General features: G+C 42.9%; 1 protein-coding gene and 3 non-coding genes across 4 annotated transcripts; all 4 read left to right on the top strand.

Moving 5' to 3' along the window:
- Nucleotides 1–530: 530 nt before the first annotated feature.
- NOP58 (NOP58 ribonucleoprotein) lies at nucleotides 531–26,207 on the top strand. Its single transcript, XM_055811692.1, has 15 exons — nucleotides 531–684; nucleotides 4,738–4,814; nucleotides 6,511–6,563; nucleotides 8,449–8,573; nucleotides 9,606–9,742; nucleotides 10,923–10,987; nucleotides 12,263–12,397; nucleotides 13,294–13,439; nucleotides 14,381–14,507; nucleotides 15,177–15,340; nucleotides 16,063–16,197; nucleotides 17,442–17,503; nucleotides 20,156–20,289; nucleotides 25,017–25,135; nucleotides 25,875–26,207. Exons 1-15 carry the CDS (start codon nucleotides 640–642, stop codon nucleotides 25,929–25,931), a joined length of 1,581 nt encoding a protein of 526 aa, XP_055667667.1. The 5' UTR covers nucleotides 531–639; the 3' UTR covers nucleotides 25,932–26,207.
- On the top strand, nucleotides 11,567–11,655 carry LOC114012069 (small nucleolar RNA SNORD70). The gene has a single exon (XR_003554292.1). It is a non-coding gene; the product is annotated as a small nucleolar RNA SNORD70 (small nucleolar RNA).
- LOC114012071 (small nucleolar RNA SNORD11B) lies at nucleotides 13,538–13,621 on the top strand. Its single transcript, XR_003554294.1, has one exon. It is a non-coding gene; the product is annotated as a small nucleolar RNA SNORD11B (small nucleolar RNA).
- On the top strand, nucleotides 14,671–14,756 carry LOC114012070 (small nucleolar RNA SNORD11). Its single transcript, XR_003554293.1, has one exon. It is a non-coding gene; the product is annotated as a small nucleolar RNA SNORD11 (small nucleolar RNA).
- Nucleotides 26,208–26,513: the final 306 nt, after the last annotated feature.

The following is a 26,513-nucleotide window of genomic DNA, read 5'->3' on the forward strand; positions in this document are numbered from 1 at the left end:
AGCAACCTGCCCAGAGAGCCAACCCGGTGCGGAGGCCCGAGAGCCCGCCGACCCCGGCGCTGCCGGTTCGGGCCTGCGCCGGGGCTGATCCGGGAAACAAGAACGCCCAGCACGGGCGCCAGCCCTCCGCAGCACGGGCCAGCCGCCGCGGCCGTCCCCGCCGCCAGCCACGGCACCTGCAGCGCCCCGCAGGCACTGGGCAGGGGCCCGTTGCGCCTGGAGGAGCGGGTGGGCGGCTGCGGCGGGGCCGTGCCCAGCGGCCCGTAACGCGGGGGGGCGCCGCAGGGGCCGCCCCGGCCGCGTCTGAACGCGCAGAGGAGACTCGAACCTTAACGACCGCGCAGCAGCGGGGCGGGGCGGCCCCTGGGGCGGGGGCAGCGCTACCCGCAGCGGGCGGGCCCTGAGGGGCTGGGGGGGGAGGGCGGAAGGTAACGGCCCTCGCGCAGGCGCGGGCCCCGCCGCCCGCCACGTGGCTCGCGGGAGCGCGCGCAGGGGGCGGCCCCACCGCTTCCCCTTCCCGCCACAGCTGCGGTCGCTTCCGCTGTCGTCACTTCCCTTTCCGGCGCGCGCCTGTGCTTGACTGGGGGTCCCGTCCGGTCGCGCACGTGGCCCCCGCCGCGGGCCGGGCCCGCCGCCGCTATGCTGGTGCTGTTCGAGACCGCCGCTGGGTACGCCATCTTCAAGGTGAGGTGCGCCGTGCCGGCCGGGCGCCGTGCCTCCCGCCTGGCCGCGGCCCGTCCCCGCCCGAGGGGGTCTCGGCGCGGGGGGCGGCTACCGTCCCGGCGTGAGGCGGAGGGGAGAGCCGGGGGCTTCTCGGGGGGTTACCCGTGCGGGGGGCCGGGGACCGGGCAGCGGCGGGGGGAGCAGGAGTTGGGAGGCCGTGTGGTGAGGGGGGGTGCGGGCAAGGGGTTGCGGCGGGAGTCGGAGGGTGATTAATGGGAGGAAGGTGGGGGGAGGAATGGGGGGGCTGCCCCAGCGTTCCCGCCAAGCGCCACCCGTGGCTCTCACTGCCTCCCACCTGCAGGGGTCTTTGTGAGGGGCCGTGCCCCTGCCCCCTTCGGAGGCTCTGGAGCCGCCCGTGGGTGGGCACGTTGCCCGCCTTTACCCCCCCCCCCCCCGGCTCTCCGCCGCGCCCGGTGTTCCAGCAGGCCCCCGCCGATGGGGCTGGCGGCGGGTTCCCCCGCTGCCGCGGCCCGAGCGTTCCCAGAAGCGGCGCCTGCCCGCCGGCCGCACACGGGCAGGGCAGCGCTGGCGGGCGGTGTGCCGCCCCGCTGGGGGGAGCAGGCCGCTGCGCCGGGCCCTGCCGGCCTCCCGCTGAGGTGCCTCAGCGGTTCCACGGTGGTTCGAACAAGTCCAAACCAAAGCTGCTGCGGTTTTGTGCTCCTCTCTGCTCAGTTCTCTTGCTCGAGTGTTGGTGCTCATACAGTTCCACCAGTTTGCTTATAGAATTTGATCCTAACACTTGTATCCTACGTTGCCAATTTAGTCTGCTTTTTTCTGAGTTTAGCTTGTGTTAACACAAGTGCAGGTGCAAAGAGAGCAAGGTGCTAGTTTTCTTAGTCAGCTGCAGAACTACGCCCTTGGTGCTCTGCAGAGTATTACGTTTACTTGATCTGCCCTGAAACCTTTTCTCCTCATTGCAGTGCAGCTGTGCAGTTCAGGCAAGGAGAATTTTAAGGTGTAAGCCTCAGGGAGAAGACAGAAATACTTCTGTCCTGTGCCCCCTCCCCAACACTTAGACCTGGGAAACTAACACGTGCAGTGGTCTCCCTGAAGGTTTTGCTCACTGGATGTTTACACTGGCTAATATGCTGCACCTTCCAAGTTACAAAAAAAAAAATAAATAAAAAAAACCAACCTTTTGAGTAGGCTCGAACCTCTTGTGTGGTGCACTGTGGCTTTTTAATCTTTCACAGGAGCCAGGAGAGGCTTAAAATAACCCATATTTTAATTTCTGAAAGCAGGGTAGACATAAAGCAAAGGTGGGAGTGGCATAAAGAGAAATGGAAGTTCTGCAGAGGTGCTGCAGCCCCCTGCTGTAGGTGTCGCCGGCTGGGGCGTGGGGTCTGGCTGCCGTGTGTGTGCGAAGCGGCTAGAGGGCACCAGGCGCCAAGGCAGCGTTAAAAGCAGGCTGTTAAGCACTTGCTTCCTGGGAAATGCAGTGGCCTGCAGGTGGTGTCTGGGCTGGATTGGATTGGGAGAGAGGTGAAAGCGGTCTATCGGATCTGAGCACAAGTATTTTATTAAAATATATGTTTTGAGACAAGCTTTGATTTTCCATGCCGACGCTCTTTGCAGCTGCCAAGGCCAGATCTGGCGAGCTCCAGCCACTGCACATCTGCAGGGCAAGGCTCTCAATCACATAGCTTTCCTTTCCTAGACAGGGTAGCTGTTCAGCTGCAAACTTGAGTCATTGTTACACTTGTATGCTCATTCTGTATCAAAATATTCTCTTCAGTTTAGGTTGGTTTGGGTGTTTTTTGTTTGTTTGTAAAGCAGTCTTTAAAGGTTGTCACTGCTCGTTTTGTTTGGGGAGGGTGTTAGGGGGGGTGTGTGTGTTTGGGGGGTGTTTTTTGTTTTTAGTTACTTGAATGTTGAACAGAATTTGTGCTGCTGAATTTTGGGAGACGGTCATGGTCACAGAATCACAGAATGGTCAGGACTGGAAGGGACCTCTGGAAATCATCTGGTCCAACAACCCCCTGCTAAAGCAGGGGGGTTCACTTAGAGCACATTGCACAGAATCACATCCAGGTGGGTTTTGAATGTTTCCCGGAGAAGGAGACCCCACAGCCTCTCTGGGCAGCCTGTCCCAGTGCTCTGTCACTCTCAGGGTAAAGAAGTGCTTCCCCGTATTCGTAAGGAGGTTCTTATGTTGCAGTTTGTGCCTGTTGCCCCTTGTCCTGTCACTGGGCACTGCTGAAAAGAGCCCGGCCCCATCCCCCTGACACTCGCCCTTAAGATATTTGTGTACATTGGTAAGATCCCTCTCAGCCTTCTCTTCTCCAGGCTGAACAGGCCCGGCTCCCTCAGCCTTTCCTCACCAGGGAGATGCCCCACTCCCCCCGCCATCTCTGTAGCCTCCGCCGGCCCCTCTGCAGCAGTTCCCTGTCTCTCCCGAACCGGGGAGCCCAGCACCGGGCACAGCGCTCCAGATGAGCCTCACCAGGGCAGAGCAGAGGGGGAGATCAGCTCCCTCGCCCTGCTGGCCTTGCTCCTGGCCTCGCTCCTCCTCATGCCCCCCAGGGTGCCATCGGCCTTGGCCCCAAGGGCACACTGCTGGCTCACGGGCACCTTGCTGTGCACCAGCACGCCCAGGTCCTCCTCTGCAGAGCTGCCCTCTGGGTCACCCACTTCCCTTTTCAGTACTGCTAACAGATGACCATTGCCAGCATAACTGCTCTGCCCTTATGCCTTGGTGATCAAGAACTGTTCTCCTCTGCAAGCTGTGTAGCTCTTGGTTAGTGCTTGTAGGTGTTCCTTCCATCAGAGGAACTAACACTCTAAATAGTAAGGGCAAATGGGACATAACCATGTTTGAAATCTTGAAAGACTTTTTTCAGTGAGTATTTCAGGACACAAAGTATCTATAGCATGTAATTTCTATATATTAAAAACATTGATGTAACAGCTTCTATGTCTTTATTTTTCTCTATGCACCCATGTCTTTATAGAGGCTGAAAATACTGTAGGCCTCAGGGTAGGAAGGATGAATGGTAGGAAAGAATCAGCAGGCTGAGGGAAGGAAGAGTTACCCTCTCTTCAGAAGAGAGGTTTTTCTGTGAACAGAAGGTTTTCCTGTGCCTCAGAGTCCTGTGGGAAATGAGTTGCTATGTTTATTTTCTCAGCTACTAATCGAGTTTAAAAAAAGACAACCTCTTTTGGCTGGGGTTTAAAAATTTGCAAGGGAGCAAAATCTCATGATCCCAAGAATGATTTCTGCACCACTGCACCAAGTCAAATGGCAATTGCATTGCATTCACATTTTGTGGTTTTGTCCCCACAATTTTTGAGTGAAGTGCAGAAAATATAAAGATGTTGACTGTACTGTTCTCCTGGGCACTTTTCTAGGAATCTGCAGTACATGCTGCATTTTGTGAAATGTTTGTAGGCTTTAGGGGTGTAATTGTTAATCTTGTCTGGTTAAAAACTGAGGGGGAGCCCCTTTGTACAGAGATGGGATTAAGCCATTGCTGCCTCTTTGGTAATTCTTGGCTCAGTTTACCAAACTGCGGTGAAAAGTCGTCTTTGTAGAGCTGTTCTCTTTGTCTCTTGGGCTAGCTCAGATTAATGAAAGTAACTTGTGGGATCACGCCTTCCTTTTAAATGTCCCGGATGTGTTTGTATTTTCCCAGAGCAGTGGCAGGTTTGGTTTTGGGTCAGTGGCGTTGTGAATGAGTCTTGCAGAGGAGGTGGAGCAAGCCCAGCTTTGATAAACAAGGAGAGGGTTTTGCTTTAATGTGCAGTTTCAGAAGAGCCCAGCCATTATTGAGCAACTTCTATAAAAACACTGTGATATTGTGTGTATATTAGTAGGATAAAGCTGCTAAGAGAAAATGCTGAAACTGAGATCGTCGAAGCTGAGTTTGTTGCCTTGATCAGTATTAACTTCCAGCGGTTGGATACACTGTAAATCTGCTTCAGGTCTTCTCTACTGAATGCAGGGTTGAAGGTTGTTCAAAAGCACTTTAAACACAGTTGTGTGTGTGTGGTTTAATATTTTTTTTTCTTCTACAGGTTCTGAATGAGAAAAAGCTCCAAGAAGTTGACAGTTTATGGAAAGAATTTGAAACTCCTGAAAAAGCAAACAAAATGTAAGCAGCTTTATGTGGGGATGGCAGCCTGCCTTTTGGAAGGACATGACTGCCTGTAGTTATGTACATCTGAAGTTCAGAAAGTAGTATTGATTTTTACTTTTCAGTACTGTAAAACCTGAAAGCTGTGAACAATAACGTGAAGTCAGCTACTCAGAGAAACTTAAAATTGAGTATCAGTGGAAGAAATAACTTCTGCAGCTTAATTACACTGCAAGGAAAGAAGTCATTACCATGTGTCACCGAAGCAAAAAATTGAACAATATTTTAAGGAAATCTGGATGCTTTGACAAGAACATCCAAGCTTCTAATGCTGGAACTGGATGAAATGACAGGGTTTTGTGCTCACAAGAAATTAAAAAATAAAAAAAGTTTAATCCAGCTGAAACTAATAGCATATGAATCACTGTGAGTTGAGAGTTAGTGTTGTTGCCCATGCAATCGGTGAATGTTAGCACCACTGCATAGCTGCACAGGGATTGCAGTGTCTGCTGACCAAGCTGGCCTTTCTAGCAAATTGCCCTAAAGCTGGGGACAGCAGTGGATTCCTTCCAAGCCTGTCTAGGGCGTTCTTATTGGAAGATTTCTAACCAGCTTTGGTTGTAACGGATACCTCTGAACAAGCTATGCCTTGTGATTTGGATTTATCCTGCTCTGTAACAGTATTAAGAGGAGAGGCTGGAATATCCCACATCTGCCTGTTTGTAGTGTTGTTAATCTTGTCTTGGAAACATCTTGGCCACTTGTGAGACAGGATGTGGCTCTTAATGGATCTTTACTCTGATCAAAGTAATTCCTCTCTCTCCTGCCTTTCTAAAAAGGCATCAGTATAATCCTGGAGCTTCTGTTGGGCTCTGCTAATGCTTAACTTAAGTATTCAGCTTTATCTGTGACCTTGCTTCCTTTGCAGATACTTGACTCACAAAGAGCAGTAGTTAATCAGAACTGGATTAGTCAAATGCATGTCCCTGACAAGGAATTTACTGGATTGAGATAGCTTCTTAACTGTAACCGTAGATATCAACACCACAGGCTATGTGAGGGGGAGAGGAAAGCTGGGCCTAAGGATCCAGCACAGTGTGATTAAACACTGTCCAAATGATTTTTGACTCTGGTCAGCAGTTAGGGCATGGAAGAATTTTCTGTTGTTTGTTTTAAGCTCAGCTTAGAACTTGTATTCTGATGTCTAATTACAGGGGAGGACTTGAGGATTCATGGGCAATGAATCAGTTCAGTTTTAAAGTCTTTGAAGATGCATTTGGTTGAAAAGCTTGTTAAATTTGAGCTGTGCTGGCAATACATTCCAGAGAGGCAGGAGGTTCCCATTTGAAGATGAGTGGGAAGATGCTACCACCAGTCAGTCAGCAGTGACACCTAGTTAATCAGAGTGCAGTGTTGAACTTTAAATGAGTGATGTCTGTCTGTTAGATATGAACTACAAAACAAAAAGTGGGCTTAGGTTTTCTGATTGTATTGGTCCTAGAAATACTAATTCACAGTTTTTTCTTTTTTCTTTTTTTTTTTCTCCTTCTGAATAAAGTTTGTGGGACCCAGCTGAGAAGTCATATAGGGCTCAAACAAAACTGCAGTCTTGGAGAGAAGAGGGGAACACTAATAGAGACAGAAAAAATGTAAAATGGTTCTAGCATCTGGTTTATTCATGTTCGTTTACACACTTCTATTTTTTTTTCTATAGAGTAAAGCTGAAACACTTTGAAAAATTTCAGGACACAACAGAAGCACTTGCTGGTAAGTGGGTTAACACCATTCTTAAAAATAAAAAATATCCCTGTCATGCACTAGTTCAGTCATTGCTTACCTCTGTCCCTTCTCTGTTTCCTTGCTTATTTTTTAAATTACACATTTTTCAAAGTCAACTGTTTTTGTTGTATTATGAAGTCATCCATCCAGTCTGTAGTGCAGTAGAGATGTAATGAGTCCAATTTTTTTCCACCGTGCTTATTTCCCAAGCAGCTCACTAATGAGCACCATGTAGAAGGTTTTGACTGATATATGTAGCTTGTTGTCAATGACGGATTTTTGTTGAAGCTGAATATAACTGATTTGATCACTGTTTAGTCACTATGACAGAGACAGACGGATGTCAGAGTACCTATATTATTACCACTGCCCTTGTCTTGTGGACATGTTTTGCCTATGTTTAAGCCTAAAAAATGTCTGTGTTCCACTTAGAAGAAATTCAGGTGTTTAAAGAGAATTAAAAGCCTTATATTCAATATTTTTACTAATTCAGCATTTAAATCCTTGGTGCTGTGGACTAGTTTGAACAGAAATCATAAAAAGTTCTATCTAACAATTCAGAAATTGTGTGACTATTACAGCTGAATTTGCTTTATGACCTCAGTAGGTGGATGTTCCAGGTCACATTTACAGCTAAAGAGCAGTTCTTCATATTCTGATATAGTAGGGTTAGCTTATAAAGGAAGCTAAGGAAAGGAGAATGGAGACACTCCCATCATGCATGAGATGCAAGTGAAACAACTGAGATTGAACCTTCTGTATATTACTCTCCCTGGCATATTTTTTTGAATTATGTTGCTTTTGCATAGGTTTGGATTCAGGTCATGTATAGTTAGGCTGATTTAAAAAAAAAACAAACAAACAAACCCCTCGCAGAACAAAACACAGACACACACCCCAAAAAAACCCCCACCCAACCAAAAAGTCTTGTACTACTTTGCTTCAGGTTTACTTATCTGAATGGGAGATTATTCAGACTGTCACATTTATTTTGAAAGGAAGACTACATACATGGCTGTTGTAAGTGGGTTGGGAGCTATTCGCTGGCTTGAAAGGTGGAAACTTATCTCCATTGTAGAAAGGTTGAGAGGAAACTCAGCACAGCATTTAGATTTTACCCTTGCATTTCATTAAGGTTCTGGAAATCAAAAATCACTGGCTTCTGCTCTTATTTACTGTGATGAAGATGGTGCATCAATCACAGAAGTTAAGTGGAGCACAGAGCTGACCCACAAAGACAGTTGTATAAATACCTGCTTAAAATATATTGTGTGGAATTGTAAAGCTTTTTCAGATCTATTAATACTTGAGAATGAAGAACGTCCTTTTAAAATTTTTCAGTCTACATGCTATATTAAAAGTTTGTGTCTGACTGCCCAGTCAGTGTGTTTCGCATCATCCTTTGTTGAGCTTTAGGTAGTACATTATCATCATTAGAGGATGCAGATAGGCCGTTACTCAATTTTTAGGATATTATAGTTGCAGACTAAAGGACCTGGAAAATGGCTTGTTAATTAAATGATACACAAAATGTTCTCATATAGCCATGCCTTCAGGAATGTTAAACATATATCTAAAGCATATGGCATACTGTTTGTAGAGATCCTTAAACAAAATGAACAGAAATAGAACTGAAACCACATGGAGAAAGGAGAGGCGACTGGGAGAAGGGTTTCTGATTTAGGCCTCCAAAGGAGCAAGTATATAATTTTCTTCTATTTCAATTTTAGCTACTGCATGGCGAAGTAGTATTGCAGCTTAGACTAGAAGTACTGTGGGCAGTTAAAATAAAAAATACTGAGTTAGGAGTAGCATTTTTACATGTTTTAGGAGCAGAAAGAAACTACATCTTTGGTCTTTTTGTTTTATATAGCATCCACAGCTCTTGTAGAAGGCAAACTCAGCAAGAACTTAAAGAAAATTCTTAAGAAGATAGTGGCAAAAGATGCCCATGAACAGTTGGCTGTAGCAGATGCCAAACTTGGAGGTGTCATAAAGGTGATAACTGATTTTTCCATTCTTCCTTTTGTTTCATGCAACTGAAATCTTATAATTGGGTTTCAGAGATCTTGCAATTATTAGCAATGGATTATGCTGCCAGTGCTGTGTTTGCAGTTTGAAAGATAACTAATCCTTACAGTCAAATGTGTATTGCATATATACGGGGAAGATGTCGTCTTGAGTACACAATTGAATGATATGGTAAAAGTGCGCTGAGGTGTTAAGGTTTGCTTGATTTCTTTTGAATATTTAAATGGTTAGAAACCCAGCAGATTAAAAAATTCATTTCCCTAGTGATCCCATCCAGAAGAAGTGTGTGGGGGGGAAGAACCAAAGAACTAGCCAGGCAGAAATGTTTATTTCTCAATAACGGATGCAGCAGTAGCAGGGTGTGACTTACTATCCTGTCAGGAGTATGCATCGTTCTGCCTTCCTCAGTCTACCAGCAATTGTGCACGTCCTTCAGTCCTCACGTACTGGGGGAAGGAAGTAGTACGGTAGAGGTGGACTACTTTTTCCAATGTCTTGTAGGTGTCAAATATGAGGTTCCCATCTTATGTCCAATTACTCCCTGTTCCAGTGAATTTTATTCTGACAACCTCCTCTTGCTGTCTTAGGAAACTGGTGTAGGCTGCAGACTGAGGATTTAGTGTTAAAGCGAATAATACCAAAGACTCTGAACTAATTATTCAGTTTTGTTCTCGGAAAAAGACTCAAAGTCCCCAGCGCTTTACCTCTGAAATTCTCTCTGTGGCTAAACTGTTTCTAGTAAACTGCAAAATCTTGAATATTCAGTTCCAGTGTCTGTATAACAGATAGAACGCTAATTATAAATCTCTTCTTCAAACTGGAATTGTTACTCTGTGGGGAACTGGGGGTGTCACTACCTCGAGCACCAAAGATGACTGAAACTGTTGTGTGATCATGGGATTGTAGTGGGAAAACCAGGTATAATGCGATAAGGCTGGTGGAAGAAGGGCTTTAGAGGAATGTTATTGTCACGCCTGACTTCAGACTTCCATTCTGCAGGATAAGCTGAATTTGAGTTGTATACACAGCCCAATGGTTACAGAGCTGATGAGAGGAATTCGCTCCCAGATTGAAGGGCTTATTACAGGCCTCCCTTCTCGAGAGATGGCAGCTATGTGTCTTGGTCTGGCGCACAGGTAAGTTCCTACAACAGGTCTATTTCATCCTGTGTCTGCTCCACTCCTGTGTTCTTGGCTGTGCTGTGCTGCTTGGAGTGTCTCTGACTATGTTACGTGGTCTTATACTCCGTAAACTAAGCCATATTTGTATCTGAAATCTTGTTTTATAAAGAGCTGTCCAATTTGCACACATCCTTTTATGGAGAGGCTTCATCTTAACCTGAAGTTGTATTTGATAGCTTTCCTTTGCATGTTATGTACTTCAGAATTTGATTTGCAATGTCTGTAACAGCCAGATGGGTCATTTAAACCTCCATTGCCACTGAGAGACAAGGTGAAGACCATGATTTGCTGAGTTATGCCAGAATAAATACCCATATAATACATAATGTAAATGTTAAAGGCAGAGTTGTCTTCCCACCTTGCTATCACTGCCTCCTAGGTTTAGTGGAACAGTAGTTAAATGCAAAGTTGTTGGATCAGCATGGGGTCAAACATTCATTCATGAGTAACTTTTAATCAGTATCCTGATGTCAGCTTGTCCTGTCCACGAGCCATTGGCAGGTTAAGAGAACTGCTTTGCTGTAGCCAATTCCTTAAAAATAAATGCATGTTTGCTTAGAAAATGGGCATTAATATTGAAAAAGAACTTTGAAGATGCAAGTCCTCATTGATATCAAGTGTCTTGTACTGTAGCACACTAAGAAATGTTAAACATACATTAAAACCAGATGGTAATGGGCTTTCTCAGACAGTAAGAATCTGCTCCAGGAAGTTTATTCTGTTGTTTCACATTAGCGTTGCTGATGCTTGCTGCTGGGTAGGTAGAGTTTTGTGGATGACCTCCAGCTGCTGCAGAACTGGAAATGCTGTTGACAAATATTTTTTGTGGGGAACCATGCAGAAAGAAACCAACAGCCAGTTTCCTACCACAGCCTTCATGCTCAGTCTGCTGCACGTGGTACAGATAGCCTTAACTTTCACCCTGGTCACAGGGTGTGCACATGTACACATTGGAGCTGTTGTGAAACTTGTGTCAGTGTAGTTTCTGGCCACAGCTGAGAGCAGTCAGTGGCATAAAACTGAGCTGGTATGAATGAATGTATGGACAGCTGCATTAATACAAGAGAGGAAGAGGTGGGACGTACTTTCAGCAGGATGTCAGGATGCTGATGAAACTGTATTTCTGTCTCCTCAGCCTTTCCCGGTACAAGTTGAAATTCAGCCCAGACAAAGTAGATACTATGATTATCCAGGCAATTTGTAAGTATATTTAGAGCTTAAATTATTAATACATTCAGCTTAGGATAGCTGACTACATTGGTTACAGAGAAGTATTGCTGTTGGTTTCCTCCTAGCATCTTTCAGTAGACTGGGCATTGGTGTTCAGGATGTGTTTTCTTAATAGGGTTTTCCACAAGCAGGAACATTTTTTGGATGATACAGTAAATTCTCATCCACTCTTTCTTAGCATAGAGAGCAGCTGAAGGTACAGGCAGTGTTAGCTCAGTCCTCTGAGGACTTCACTTCCCAACATGCCTTCTGAGTAGTGTTGGGAGAATGGGCCCCGCAGGATTTTCTGTGGATTTTCTAGCCCTTCATTTTGGTGGTATCTTACATAGTGGGCATTGTAGAAATACATTCTGTAATTGGGCATGTAAAACTCACTGCAGTGTGTAATGCTGCATTCCATCTCCTTGCGTTCTTAATGGAAAACAGACTGAAATTGTAAATGCACCTAGGGAAGTTCATTCCTTATTTTTTCCTTGAAGACATCTGCATCATAATCAGCATGCTTGCTGTGAAGCAGTGGTGAGGAATCCTGTTTGAAATATTAATTCCCAGATTGTTGTCAATGATGAAACATAGTTAAGCTGAAATTAATGATTTGATTTCTGTTCCTTCGTCACTACCACTGAGACAACAGATGGGAATGTTGGTATTGTGTTAGTGGGAAATATTTTACCCTCAGGGCTCTGTAGCAATATATGCTGTGGGTGCTACACTCTTCTGTTTTAAATCCAGTTACTGGTCATATCTGGTAAACAGTAAGACTGTTGTATTTCTGTTGGGTATATTTATATTATAAAGGCAACTAAAGGGCTTAGTACAATCTTTTAAATGAAGTAATTAAATACCAGATCAGTTTCTCACCATTAAAACATTTTTCCTTAAAGTTTATTAGATGGCTAAGTTTAACATCAGTCTTGTGTATAGCATTTTGGCTGACTGAGAGGAAGGCTGACTGGCTGCTGCTCGCCTTTCAGGGGAACGTGCTTTGCAGCTGTTAGTCTGTACCAAGACTGTCCCAGTGATGAAACTTTCGGGCCACACTCACAGTAATACTAGAATTCCATAATATTGTGCCTGGGATTATGCAGTTCCCTGAAAAGTAAAGACTTCTAATGTACCGCAGCTTATATTTTATTCTAGCTTTTATGGGATAAAACACTTTATGCTATTTAAATCTGTTGATTTGAGAGTTTTCCATTTTTAGATTCTTTTTTTAAAAAAAAAGTCCATTCTTCTTTCTCTTAGCACTTCTTGATGACTTGGACAAAGAACTGAATAACTACATCATGCGCTGTAGGGAATGGTATGGTTGGCACTTCCCTGAACTGGGCAAAATCATCACAGATAACCTAACGTATTGTAAATGTGTGCGGAAAGTTGGTGAGTAATAAGGAGACATGAGCCTGGAGAATGTTGCATGTTAGTATGCAGTGCATTAATGGCACTGATTTGTAGACCAGCAACTCGCTCATCCAGCTAGTCATGACCCTGTATACAATCCTGCCTTCAGCAGCAGTGTAAATACGGCCAGTAGAAAAGTAGTGTATGGTCGCGTCTGTATCTTGATGCAATTTATCATTTTTAAGCTTAAAAGAAAGCTAATGCCATATCGTCAGCGAGTTCTTCCTGGACCACCAGCATATCTTCTTAGAATTACAATTAATCAGCAGACCACTTTGGAAATTAGCTGCCAAAAACTGATACGAAGAGAATTGCTGCATGTTTGTGAGTGATCTCGGAGAGAACTACTACTGTAGTTGTTCGTAAGAGCAGAAAAGAATGACCACTGTAACATTTCGGACACTTGCCTCAGCTCTTCAAGCATGTGCTTTGTATTGAAGATTATTTTTTTTTTTTTTTTAAATAATGACATTTGCAGTCCAGAGAGAGACTTGTGATTTTAAGGGAACTCTTTTCCCAATTATAGGAAGAATTACATAGGTTTGGTTAGTGGTAAATGACTGCTTGCTTCCTGGAATTCTTTGTAATCCTGTGACTGAGAATTTTGCAGCAAGTAGCTACTGAAAGATGAAGTTTCTGCAGTTACAGAATAAGGGCGCTTTTTTCCTAGTTTCAAATTTGATATTTCCAACCATTCTCAGCTAGTATAAGCGTAAGTCAGAACACTGACATGTATTTTGGGAGTTTGGAATAGCATGACAGCAGTCTTGACTCACTGTTGTTATTTTGGCCTTTTATCTTTATCTGTTTCTGTGCTTTTTTTACTAGTTCATCTTGCCCCCAGCATGAAACATGCTTTCATCTGTCCCCCATAGGAGACAGAAGCAATTTTGCTGCCTCTGATGTTTCTGACATCCTACCAGAGGAGATTGAACAGGATGTGAAGGCTGCTGCTGAGATTTCCATGGGGACAGAAGTATCAGAGGAAGACATAAACAATATAATCCATCTCTGTGATCAGGTATGTACACGTGGATGAATAGTAACAGGAACTCCATTTTAGCCATATCGGAGCCCCTTCTGCCAAGGAGAGGTTTTTCCTAAGGTATTGCTAACACGCGATGGCAGTGATGATTCCTATATTGGTGCTTTCCTGATATACAGACATGAGGGTGCATAGTCACTACCTCATCTGAGCCATCTCAGCCTGTTGATATCTGCACGGTCTTCCAAAAGCGGCAGTCTTACTTTTGTGTGACTTTTGGCATCGTCGTGCTTTTTTAAGTCTTTGAGATAATGGTACTGTATAGCATCTTTTTAGTCTGTCACTTTCAAAGCTAGGTGATAAACCCTGGGTTAAAAGTGGAGTGCTGAGGCCTCAAAAGGAATTGGGAGACCTATCCTGCTTTCATCTGGATTGTATGTGAACTCCCTCAGACTTTAGTGGTGCCAGTTGGATCCCTTTGTGACTACCAGGGAGTGGCAGGGTTAGGAGTTCCTGTTCCTGGTCTAGACCCTGCTGCTTTTTTATGTCTGTTCTAATTGTGTGTATTTGTATGGAACAAGTAAAGAGCATTTATCCCACTTCAAGAGAATGGTGGCAAAGATTTATGTGAAAACTGAATGTTCCAGGGTTTTGTCCTAAAGAAAATGTCTTTACTAAGTACTTTTGTTCTGCCTCGCTGTCTTTGGCATGTTGTCAGCTGCTTTATCGGGAACGTTGCTGAGAAAATAAGTTGCATAAGGGAATAAGCAGTACAGATCCAATATACTTTGTGGATGGAGGTCTGTTCTGGGAATATGCCTTATAGAAAGCTTTCTGTAACTCTGGCTCTTGGCTGTTTGCATTTTGTTAATCTCCTTCATTGGAATTCTCAGCACTTCCTCTTTTCAATATGTTTAGCTCTTAAATCTTTATTGGTCAGCTGATACTGATTCCTGTAACCAAACTCTGTCTGCCAGGTAATTGAAATCTCCGAGTATCGAACACAGCTGTATGACTACCTGAAGAACAGAATGATGGCTATTGCTCCTAATCTTACTGTCATGGTGGGCGAACTGGTTGGAGCAAGGCTCATTGCTCATGCAGGTGGGTTACGCTGATCAGCATAAATAAAGCTTAGGTGACCTCATCAGAGATTTTCTCTGACTGGTCAGTTAAAAGGATTATGCAAGGCCCTGATGAACATCTCATGGTAAAGTGGGGGAAGGTGGCTCTTGAAGAATCTGAGAATACCAGCATGAGCTTGGAAGTAGCCTGTGATGACAGAGTTCTTAGTTGGCCTGAATTCTTTTTGGAATATGAGGGCAACTTAAGTCACTACCTCTTCTGAGATGCTTACTGAGCCTCCTGCTGATAGTCCAGTCGCTTCTGAGGTAAAATGGTGGCAAACTGGCATTAGACTTTTATAGTCAGACTGACTCAAGGTAGCAGCCTTATTTCAGTTATCTAAGCTGCAGTTCTGTGATGACGCGTTCTTGCTGCCAGACTTTGTTGGGAGTAGGCATTACTCCAGTGCAATATGTTTTATTGAGTCAGCCGCCTTTCCTGTTGCTGAAATCAAACCGAGACAGTTAGTTGAAGCATGAAAGACTGAAACGGGTCACCTGTCCTTCAGGAAATGAATGTGAAGCAGCTGTCATAGAAATAGGAATCAGATGTCTCTGAGATTCCTCCTTTTGAATAGTGTGGGAATCTAGCCTCCTGATTCTCTAGCTGATCCTCTGACAAATTAGTTGCTGTGTTGCCTCTTTCTAGGTTCCCTCTTGAATCTGGCAAAACATCCAGCTTCAACAGTTCAGTTACTGGGTGCTGAGAAGGCACTCTTCAGAGCACTGAAGACTAAACGGGACACACCTAAATTTGGCCTTATCTATCATGCTTCCCTAGTGGGACAAACCAATACTAAAAACAAAGGAAAGGTGAGTTGCAGAATTGTTTACCAGCTTGGCTTTTTCCAGAGCGTGAATGTCTGCTGATGACGTGGCTTGAGCTTCACAGTGCACCTCTTTCCATGGCTTGCTTTACTGTATTGCTTCATGGTTACCTGGAAAATAACACTGTCCCACAAATCTTTGGATGTCATTCATTCCTGTTCAAAAAAGCAAACAGGATTGTCCCTTTGATGCATCTGAGTAATAACAGATGAGTAGCTGCTGAGTTATGATGTAATGGTGAATTTCTCAAGGGGTATGTTACTACTTTCTTCTACGTGATAGTAAACTAAGCTGTTACAAGCTTTATTTTTGCTTGAAAATCAGTTGTGTTGTGCTTAAGCTAGTAACTTTCGTGGCTGGCTTTTAAGGAACTTAGGCTTTTACCGTGCAGGTGTTTGAAAAAAAAAAAAAACCAAACTAGAAAGCTATCCAGACAGAAATGACACCTCAAACTAATCTGATCTAAAGGTTGGGCTAGTGTGGGATATGTATAATGAACTTGCTGTCTCAGATGCTTCCCCTCTATTTATCAAGAAAATAAGGTGTAACATTAACAGTATTTCAATGTTGAAAGAATGATGTACTAACTCTTTTGGACTAAACACTGCTAGTAAATGGTTACTTTGTTCTTTTGTTTGTGAGTGTGGTTTCCTGTCGTTGCCTTACGTGAAGTCTTGGCATTTAATACTCTTTTTTGGCTTTTCCAGATTTCTCGAATGCTGGCAGCTAAGACTGCCTTGACTATTCGTTATGATGCCCTTGGAGAGGATACTAGTGCTGAAATGGGAGCTGAGAACAGACTAAAAGTAGAGACGAGACTGAGGCTTTTGGAAGAGAGAGGGGTAAGTCTGTCAGAGGGTTGCATGAAGCTGACATTCTTGTTTATGATATGATTTTCTGATGCACTGCTTTCTGAGTCTTTTCCCTTCACTCAGTTGTGTGATCTAGTGTCACTATTACTCTACTTTCTCTCAAGCTTGGCTGAAGCAGTAGGGTTTTTAAGCTGGCTGCGTCCATTTGTCTATATGTCAGTTTTTCTTCTTTACATGCCTGTCTTCACTTACATTATACTGAAATATCTTGATTCTGAACAAAATAAGTAAGATTGTGTCTTTACGTTTTACTAAATCTCTGTATTAATTGCAAAAATGTGCTTATTATTTCACAGCTTCTTTCTCTTCACCTTTAGAAGAAAGCGCATTTGGCTTTTCTGCCCACCTCACATTTTCCACTGTGGTTGCCCAAAATCTGAACACTGGTGATGCTTTGTCTTAAGGAGCTTTCTCTGTAGCTAATGCAAGATGTTGTTCTGCAAATTGCTGCATTGCCCTCTCATCACCTAATGTATATCCTGCCTCTGTACCTGCTGTTCCATCTGTTGCCATCGGCACAGCATGCTGGGAGAGCATAGGGTTTGTTTTTCTCATTTAGGTGGCATGCCTGCTGCGTGTGATCTTGTAAATGATGACTAGGTTCAGCCTTCCGAGCTAGGAGATCTGATACTAATGCTTTGGTACTGGCATCACTAGAACAAAAAAGAAAAATCCAGAAAAACCTGCCTGCTCCTCCTTAAGCATTTCATGGGAAGCGATACTTCCCATCAAAACAAAGGCAAGGAGACATGTTAATACCAAAATGCAAACTGGTCACCTGACAAGTACAAATTTAAATCAAATCCAGTTTGGGGCCTGTATTGTGGTTTTAAGGTTGGCTTTATGCCAGGTGATACCCGCCCCGACATGCAGTTACTCTTGCAGAAAAAAGTGCAGAAATTTGAGCTGATCTTGGGAATTTAGAGGTATGATGTTGTATGTCATGTGGCTGTGGTATGTTTGATCCAGTACTAGATGTCCCTTAATTGAGTTTGGCTCTTGAGCAATATTATGAAGGCACATGACTTTCTCACCCCACTTACCTCCCTGTCACTGTTCTTCCATGTGTGAGACTCATACAGGTACACAAGAGCCTGACCAATAATAAATGTTTGTCTTTACTTTTTTAATTCCTTTCAAGGGCTGTAGAACTAATGTTGTGAATTGTTTTCATGATAAGCAATTTATTTTTCACATCCAAATTTTTCTTGTAGATAAGAAGAATAAGTGGTACTGGAAAAGCCTTGGCCAGGACAGACAAGTATCAAAACAAGAGGTGAATAGTTTTTCCTTTGCGCTTGGCTGAGTATAAATAGCTCTCCATGTTTTTATTTCTGAGAAGCTTTTTGGTTGTGGGCTGAGTTGACTTAAGATCCAGAAGACTTTTTTTTGTGTCTTTAAACACGGATTACAAGTCCCATTGCTAATGGGAATTTTCATTTTTCCACACTTTACAGTTGTGGTAAAACCAGTGAATAGGAGAAAGTCCTGATTTTCTAAGAGTAATTTACTGATGTAATCAGGTAACAAGTATATTTAGATACTATCAGTGTCAGACCAAAAAACTGAACAGTTTGGGGAGTTAATATGTAGCAGCTTTATTTAATGCAAATCTGAATAAATTAAAGTTGGCAAAATCAGAGCTTGAATGAATTTCTTTGTCAGGGAATCATGGCATCACAGAACGGTTTGGATTGCAAGAGACCTTAAAGATAACCCAGTTCCAATCCCCTTGCCATGGGCAAGGACACCTTCCATTAGACCAGACTGTTCAAAGCCCCATCCAGCCTGGCCTTGAAAAAGCTGTCCTAGAGACCTACTTAGTCATCTTATTCTTAGAAAAGAAAAAATCCTCACTTGTTTTGAGCAAAGCTTCACCTCCTTGTTTAGGTTTTGTATGTAATAAGTAATACGTATCTTAAGCAATATATAGGTTCTGTACTCTGGACACTGTTAGAGCAGTTTCTGGTGCCTGAAGTGACACTATAGATTGCAACTGGGACAGCTGAACATCTATGGATTTGAACAGGGTATTATTAGTCTGAGCTGTGACATCTGGATATTTTCCTTCATTTGGTTGCAGGCTTCTTGCTTAGCTTGGCATGCTTATTTTGCTGAACCTTTGGTGTAGAGAGGGCAAGTGCTTAGCAAAAGCAGGGCTGGGTGCTAGTTCTGTGAGGAAAAAATAGCACTGTTGCACCCATCTGCAGTCCCCAAACATCTTTCTCAAGCCTAGCTGTAACTTTTGTTTCCATATGCTAGACATTTCAAAGCATAGTGAGATGGCTGTGATTTCTGGAGCAGCTTTTGAAAAGACAGCATCAGGGTGCGTAAGGAGTTAGTAGATTAGGGGAGGAGGGTGTTGAGGAGACAACATACATGCTGGTTTTTGACCTCTTGAAATGAGGAGTCATGAATTCCTGCCAGGACATGTGTCTACTGTTAGACATGCTTTGCAAACATGTCTAGGCTTGGGGGAGAGACTGAAGACAGTTCCTGGCTGTTTGGCTTAGTCTGGCTGCCTAAAAGGGAAACCGATTCAGTCCCTGTCAGATTGTCCTTGTAGTGCTGCTTTATGGAGATTGTTTGAACTAGTGCTTTAAGGAGACTGGCAAGAATCTCTTAGTCTTGCATGGAACTATGGATCATGTATGAATTAGCTACATCAAAGTAGTATTTCAGAAATGAATTATGAGATAGTTTTTAGAGATGATGTTTTAAGTGAAGCATTTCAGTACACTTTCCAAAAAAGACATGAGTTTGCATTACCTATCTTTGGTATATTTATTTGCTGGGGTTTTTTTTTCTCATTTTTTCTTCATTAGCAGTATTTTGACAATGACAAGGAAGCCAGTGAGCTCTTGCCTGGGTTTAATGGAAGCAAAGCCCACTATTTGCAAAAGCCGGTGTAATCAATTTCTGTAAAGCAATATACAGTGTTAATACCAATAAGAATAATTTCTGATGCTTGGAGGACGAATTGATTGATTGTACTGTCTGCTAGAATTACCACATGCTTTCCAGTCTAGTCACTAGCCTCAGTTGGTTTTGTAACCTGTGCAAAGTGGCTACTTCAGATTCCTACTTTAGAGAAGTTCAGATGCTGAGTATGTGGCTGGGGCCAGGGTGGGGATAGTTTAGGCTTACTGTTTTAAAACCCTTTTCTCCTTCAGTAGGAATTGTGTTCTGAATAAGTAAAAAAAAAAAAAATAAAAGTCTTCATTACTATTAGGTGATTCATTTGCCCCTGAAGAGGTCCAGCTAAAGGGCATTGGGTTTCAGCGTGGCTGGTTCTCTGCAGCTTGTAGAGGAGGTTGGGACCAAACAAAGGAGCATGTCATATTTGAGAAAAGGCAGCTTCAGGTGCGGATTAGATAATTGAGAGTCCCAGAAAGTTGGTGATACAGGAATGAGCCATAGCATTATCCTGCCTTGTGAATTGTGCCCTGTGAATGTAATGCAGAGGCAGCAAAAGTAAAGCTACTTCTACTCCTGTGTATGTGTATTACCCTTAGCGTATGCTTATATGGCCTTAACAAATTGTGGGGAGCTATGTGCTTGTGACCATACAGGTATGCTGGAAAAGCTTTCAGCAGCAGAGATATCAATCTAATAGGTAATTTAAGTGCTCTGTAGAGCCTTGAACAGATATAAACCAGAAACAAATTCTTACTTAACTGATATCTTCTGTTTAGATTGGACAGTTGTACTTTGTGTGGTATCTCCTGTAGTCATGATTACTGATGAGCCATTCATGCATTGGAGAAAGGGCCTCACTACCTGTAGATATGCTTTGTTAACTGAGCAAGATTGATTTGTCAATATTCTCAGGAGGTTGTGTTGGAAAGTTTATGTTCAACTGCAGGATCTCACCGGGGGGCTAGCTCTTCTTTTTGTTACTTAAACTGACTTGTTCTCTTCATTACAGCGAAGTAAAAATATTTGACGCTTCTGGTGACTCTACACTTCCTGCTGTTTCAAAGAAACGCAAAATTCAGGAGGTAGAAGAACAAGATGCAGAGGTTGCTGTGAAAGCAAAGAAGATCAAAGCAGAGGTGAAAGGTTAGTTGCTGCATCTGTGCTGCTGGCTTGTTGCTGTGTGCATTGTGCAGTGGGGCTTAACATCTACAGCTAGCTACAATACCTGGTTATTCTCCTTGCGTATGACAGTGTATTTTAAAAAAAAAAATAATCCTTTATGGACTGACACCAGAATGCAGTCAATTTACTTTGAATACATGCTTTTGAACAGTTGTAAGCATATAAGAACACTTAAAACCAAAACTCTACTCATATTCTTCTTGCAGAATTTCCTGCTCTACACGTTTGTATTTAGTGGGCCTCGGTATCTTGAAGACAAAAAAAGCTCTTCTCTGTAAAAACACAGCTCGCCTAATTTTCTTTAAAGAATACCATTTTATTATGTATGGAATTGTTTTCTGTCATATTTCAATATATAAACATTGAAAGTCAGAATTTGAGGTGAAATAACACCTGGAAATTTCAGTCTGAATTTACATAATATGGGAACAGTTGTTATTCTCTGGAGAGCTGAAACTGAACTATGGCCATAGCTGTTCTTCCCTTCTCTGATAAGTTACTGTGTGGAGAAGGATTTTGGACTGCATCTTCAGTCTGGTTCATTTTAAGAAACATTCTCTCTCTTCTTTACAGTGTGCACCTCTAAATGGCTGGCCTAATACTTGCTGTGATAGTGGAGTACTCGGTGTGTAACTTGGGGGGGGGGGGGGGGGGGGGCGGGCAGCGGAAAGGAAAAGGAAGATGAATTTTAAGTCACTTCTGTGAGACCCTAAGCCACATCTGGGTGTGAGCTACTCCCAGGTTTTGTCAACTACTTGTGCCTGCAGCAAGGGAAGGCTGTCAGAGCCATCCTTTTCTGGTGTTCTCTATGCTGTTGTGTTCTGGACTATCAGGGTGTAGTCAGAATTCTTGTTCTGTACCACTTCATGCTCAAGGTGTGACCTTTCTAGATGCCACTTGGTTCATGATGTCTGTGTACATGGATGGAGCAGCTTGTAGGAATCTAAACTTGAAGTTACACTGGAGGGAGAATCGTTTGTGCTGTAAAGATGAGATCTGTGCCTCAGCTTGTTCACTTGTGCTTATCATGAGACAAGGACACAGGAGTACTTTGGAGGCTTGAACTTTGCCTGCTTTTTTGGAGAATGTGGGTATGTTTAACAGCTACTGGTTTTGATAATCTTTTGAACTAACTTCCCTTACTATAGTCTTGGAATTGCTGCCTTGGGCTTCCCTTGCATTATGAAAGCAAGTGTTGACAGCTCACAGACATGAGCTACTCACAGGTGAAGTATTACATTGATTTCTAGCCTGGTCTCTTACAGTATGAGTAGGATTTTTCTGTTCATAGATATATTTATTATTCAATGGTTCATGCTTTTATACACAAACCTGCTTGTGTTTGCTTCACTTGCTTTATTGAGTATCGATACTTCCTGGTTTAGGGGTTGGGTGGAGCTTAGCAGTTCTCCTTGAGCTACCAAGAATTATTTGAGCAGTAGATAGTGTTCGGAATGCTTGTGGCCTACTGAAATCTATACTGTTTGCTTGGGGTTCTTTAACTTCCTAAAACCTGAAGTACAGGATTTAGATGTGTTGCTTCTTGTCACAGGTTTTCTTGTTGAAATGTTAGGGCATCCTTCAGATGTGTGGTTCATAGCGCCTGCTTTCTCCCAGTTCTTCATATCAGCTGGATCATTTAATTTGGATACTTGGGCATTAGAACTAACTGTGCCAGTCTTCAGACTATGGAAGAAGTGTTTTCAGATAACTTAGTTATCTCATATCTTCTGTATGCAGAACTACTCCCTTCAGCCTTTAAAATAATACTGCCCCTATGTTTGCAAATTCTGGTTATTAAATACCACCCAGCAAAGTACATGCATTTCCCTGACACCCACTAGACAGACCTTGACCTTGCTCTTTTCTAGTACTGTGTGTATGACTGCACAGCGTGCTAGAAGGGGTGGTGGTGGTGGTCCGATAAGTTAGTTCTGTAATACACAGAAGAGTGCAGAGGACATCCCAGTGTTAAGATTTATGTTGCATGTCCACTTAAATATGCACGAGCTTTTAACATTTATATATTTTATTTCTGCTGTTCTTGGCTCTATTCTTTTTAATGCAGTGCTTTATTAAGCTTTTCCCTAGTCAGAGATTACACATCTAGACACAGTGTTGTAAAAGAAAGCTCTGCCCCCTCCTTCCCCATGCTGTTTGTGCATGTGATAAATGGGGAGAGGAGTGCAGGCAAAAAGGGAAATTAATCTGGCTGAAGAATTCCATCTAGTTTGTATTACAGGAGGAAGGTAAGGGACAGGAGTATGCTGGGAAGCTGCCACTGAAAAGTGATTTGCTTTAATACTTGTTGTAAAGAGAGACAATATTTTGAATTGTGCTAGCCTGAAATGTAAATGTTACTGTGAGATTAGATGCGTGATGTTTTCTCTCCGCGTTTGTGGTGCGTGTACGGCAGTACTTTGGATAGGGACTGGCAGGGGGGTGCGAGTGAGGCATGACTTCAAACTACTTTTACCTTTTTACACTGAAAAAGAAACTCAAGTGGAAGGATAGAGCCTGAAACAAGATATAATTCATTTAAAGAGTTGTCTGTTAAAACCTGTTTGAATGTTGGGGGAAGGGAAATAGGACAGGTATTTTTGTGACTACAGTCTTGGCAGTTGGATAAAATGCATACTACTGACAGGGCAAACCAGTGCCCCTAGTGAAGCATTCGGCTTGTATTTAAGCATCAGGATATAGTAGCAGCTAGTCACTTGGAAAAGTCTCTCTTAAAAAGAAAAATACAATCTTAAATTAATGGAGTGAACCCTGTGAGGCACAAAGCCTTAAACGACAGCAACATCATGACCCGGCATCATGAGTTTTGCTAGAAAGCAGCAACTGAAATCTTCAGGAAGGCATCCGCTGCTAGCTGTGAGAAGTGACAGTGCCTATGAGTGCACAGTGCATCATCATCTGCGGTTGTAAATTGTGACAGGTTCTGCTGCCTGGTGTGTCAGACTTAATGGCATGTAGGGTCATAACAAGGAGTTACTTTTCCAAGGTTACCATGCAGCGTTTTGCTTGAGAATGCATAGCTTACCAATCCAGCTGACCAAAACTGTTACATAGCAAAACATGGTGCGTATGCCTCTGTTTGTATGTACCGTATGACTTTAATGTAGTTTATGCTTATTTTTCAGCTACTTTCTATTTCCCTGTGTTACAGGGAGGTGAAGATACTTACTTTTACACGTTTTTGAATGCCTTCTGCTTGCACACAGTTCACTGTGAATGATGTGTGCGGCAGAATCCACGTACAATTATATTTACCCATTCCTTTATCTGGAATCCTTTGCTGTTTTGCTTCTGGCATTTTTTTAATGTCAGAAAACTGCATGTGTTAGCTGCCTGTATTTTCCTGTAGACTTGTCTAGAAATCTTTTACCCTGAAGCCAATTTTTTTGTCTGAAGCTTATGTTAGAAGCAAAGATTTAAGTGTATTTTTGACTCATCATCCTTCTGCTGCCTTGAGGAACTAAACTTGTGACAAAGTACAATCAAGATGTTAGGAGGTTGTGTGTTTAGGTTTTTTTATAATTGCCCTGGTTTTGGTTTTGTTCCTTTTGTAAGTGGTGAGTGTGTTTCAAAATTAACTTGATTTGATTGTTTGGGGGAGTACAGTGAGAAAATTACTTTTTGAGTCACACCTCCAGTAGCAGCTGTATGCACCACAAACACCATGGGTTTCAGCTTCTTGGTTTTGTAGCTACTGAAGGACTGCTATATCATGAACTTACTCATGAGTACTGCATACCAAGAAACTTGTTATCCAGCACTGGACTCAGCTGTTCAAATAAATTTGACTTGGGTATGCTCCGGTAACAGCCTGGCTACTGCATAGGTGGTCAGCTTGGTAATGATTTCTGCTTGGTTTCTTTACGCAGAGATTCCTAAGACTGTGGTGTGTATTCTAGAAAATTAGTGGTGTATCATAGTGCCTTTGCCACTGTGATAAGATAGACCAGCTATTGATGAATAGTTCTGAAAAATAAATGTAAGGGGGCATAGGTGAACCTTTCTTGGGTTAACATTCCTCTCAGCTAATATAAATAATTCAATTCCTGTCTTCCAGGAGAGGAAGGAGTTTCTGCTTTTGCATTAAATGCTTTACATTAGCTCAGCATTAAGAGATCTTAGTGTTTGCCAGTCTAAATGGTAAAAAAACTGATCTGCTTCTCAGCAGATGTCCAACCTCAAGATAGGGAAATCATCTGCAAACAAGCTGCTGCTGGCTGAACTGATTTCTAACATGGGTTTTAGTCCTTCCCCAGCTCTTGTGATGCTGGTGAAAATATTTGTCAAACTGTGGACAGTCTGTTTTCAGAAAGAGTACTTGAAGGTAACTTGGCAGACCAATGAAAACATCCAAGCTTGTTTCAAACTTTGGGAGCAGCATATAGGAGTGGCGTTTGTACTAGGAAATGCGAATAGTGCTGTCTGAACATTGTAATTTGTGTCCTAGGTAGTTGTATATTTTGATTATAGCAATGAGTAGTCATGCAGGTCAGGGCAAAGCAGAGGGAAAACAGCTGTAGAGAGATATAAAGGAGGGGCAGTGTGGTGTTCGGTATTTTTCATTATTAATACCATTATTGCATCCTCCTACATAGTGTAGAAAGGGGTTTTTTGCCTTTTACATGCTTAACTGACAACATGCCTTTCATTTTTCTTCTGTGGTACAGAACAGACAACTGTAGAAGATGATGAACCTGTCAAAAAGAAGAAAAAGAAAAAAAATAAGGAAAAGCAAGCTGAAGAAGAGGCACTGAGTGAGGAACCCCTCATCAGCCCCGTAGTTGAGGTGAGGCAGAATTGCATGGCTCTCTGATCCTTTATGGGAATGGACACTCTCCAAAACTTTTGGAGTGAGGGGGGAAAATGTATTCTCATCTGTGTAACCCATGATATGCAAGGACAGCTTTACCCTGATAACTATTTCATTATGTCCTTTGCCATAACGTCCAAGAGATTTGCATTACAACAACAAGGTCTGGGAAATTTGTGACTGTAATGCCTCCATATTTCCCTTCCCTTCCTTTCCTCTGTCCACCCCCAGCTTTGGTCTTCTCTGTTAGTATGTCTTTTCTACTGGGCAGGGTGTCCCTTGGTGCTGATCCACAGGCATCTGTCTGGTGTTTAGGATTTGTAGGGAGTGGAGGCTGTTCCGGTTGAACTGATGAAGTATCATTTGATGTTTTCTAGCAACAGTAGAGTGGATGGGGCCAAACTAAACCATTTGCTCAGTTTTGAAATCTTGTTCGTAACATGGGGTTTAATTTTCTCCCCTTGGTTTAGTGCAAGTTGGCTTGGTTTACTGCCTGGCTGCAGTGCTGAGCTGCCGGCTTCCTTTGCCCACTGGCCCCACCGTGCTGTAAACATCGAGTGCATTTAGCAGTAGAGGAGGGACATCTCTTGGCTTGTGCTTTGCTGAGTATGGCAGCTGCTGTGATGCTTTCAGGTGTAAGCTCTGTTGCCTAGCTACATGTGTTGCTTTACTTTTCTATTATGCTTTTATCATAGCAACGTTTATTTGTTTGCAGAATACAGAGAAAAAGAAGAAGAAAAAGAAGAAAGTGACAAATGAGTTTGAAGACTGATGATGAGCTGGGGGAACACTGGCCCTTGGACAGCTGCTTCAGAGTAGTGTTTCTTGACATAATTTCTTTAGCCTCTTGCTGAAAACTGACTTTCCTGTGTTGCGAGAGGGCAAGGGGACGATTTTGATAGCTGTCTTCTGCCCTGGAACTGGATATGTGTCTCCGCTACTTAGGAGGATTGCTGGCTTTTTTCGGTTGCTTCTATTGAAAAGCTCACAATAGATCCTCTTTTCATATGCGGTCTCTACCGATAAGGAATAAACATGTTTTTATGGAGATTTTATGCCTCTGTCTCTTAACTTGTTTTCTAAACGTTATTGAGAACATTTCTGAGATTTATTGTTTTCAATGAATGATCAGCAAAAAAAAATTCTAAATGTGTACATGTTCTGTTGCAGTTTATTCTCTAAAAAATTCAAAGCTTGTAATCTCAAGTTCTCTGTAAAATTGATACAAATATATCTGCATAATATCAAAGATGCATTGAACAGCTGAAGTGTGTTATTGAGTTTGTGCTGTAGTTCTCCTGAGAGCCTTTTTTTTTTTAATCATTTTTCAAACATTTTGGTTTTGCTGCACTGA

This window comes from Falco peregrinus, chromosome 8, assembly GCF_023634155.1.
Source record: "Falco peregrinus isolate bFalPer1 chromosome 8, bFalPer1.pri, whole genome shotgun sequence".
In the NCBI taxonomy this organism is placed as follows: Eukaryota; Metazoa; Chordata; class Aves; order Falconiformes; family Falconidae; genus Falco; species Falco peregrinus.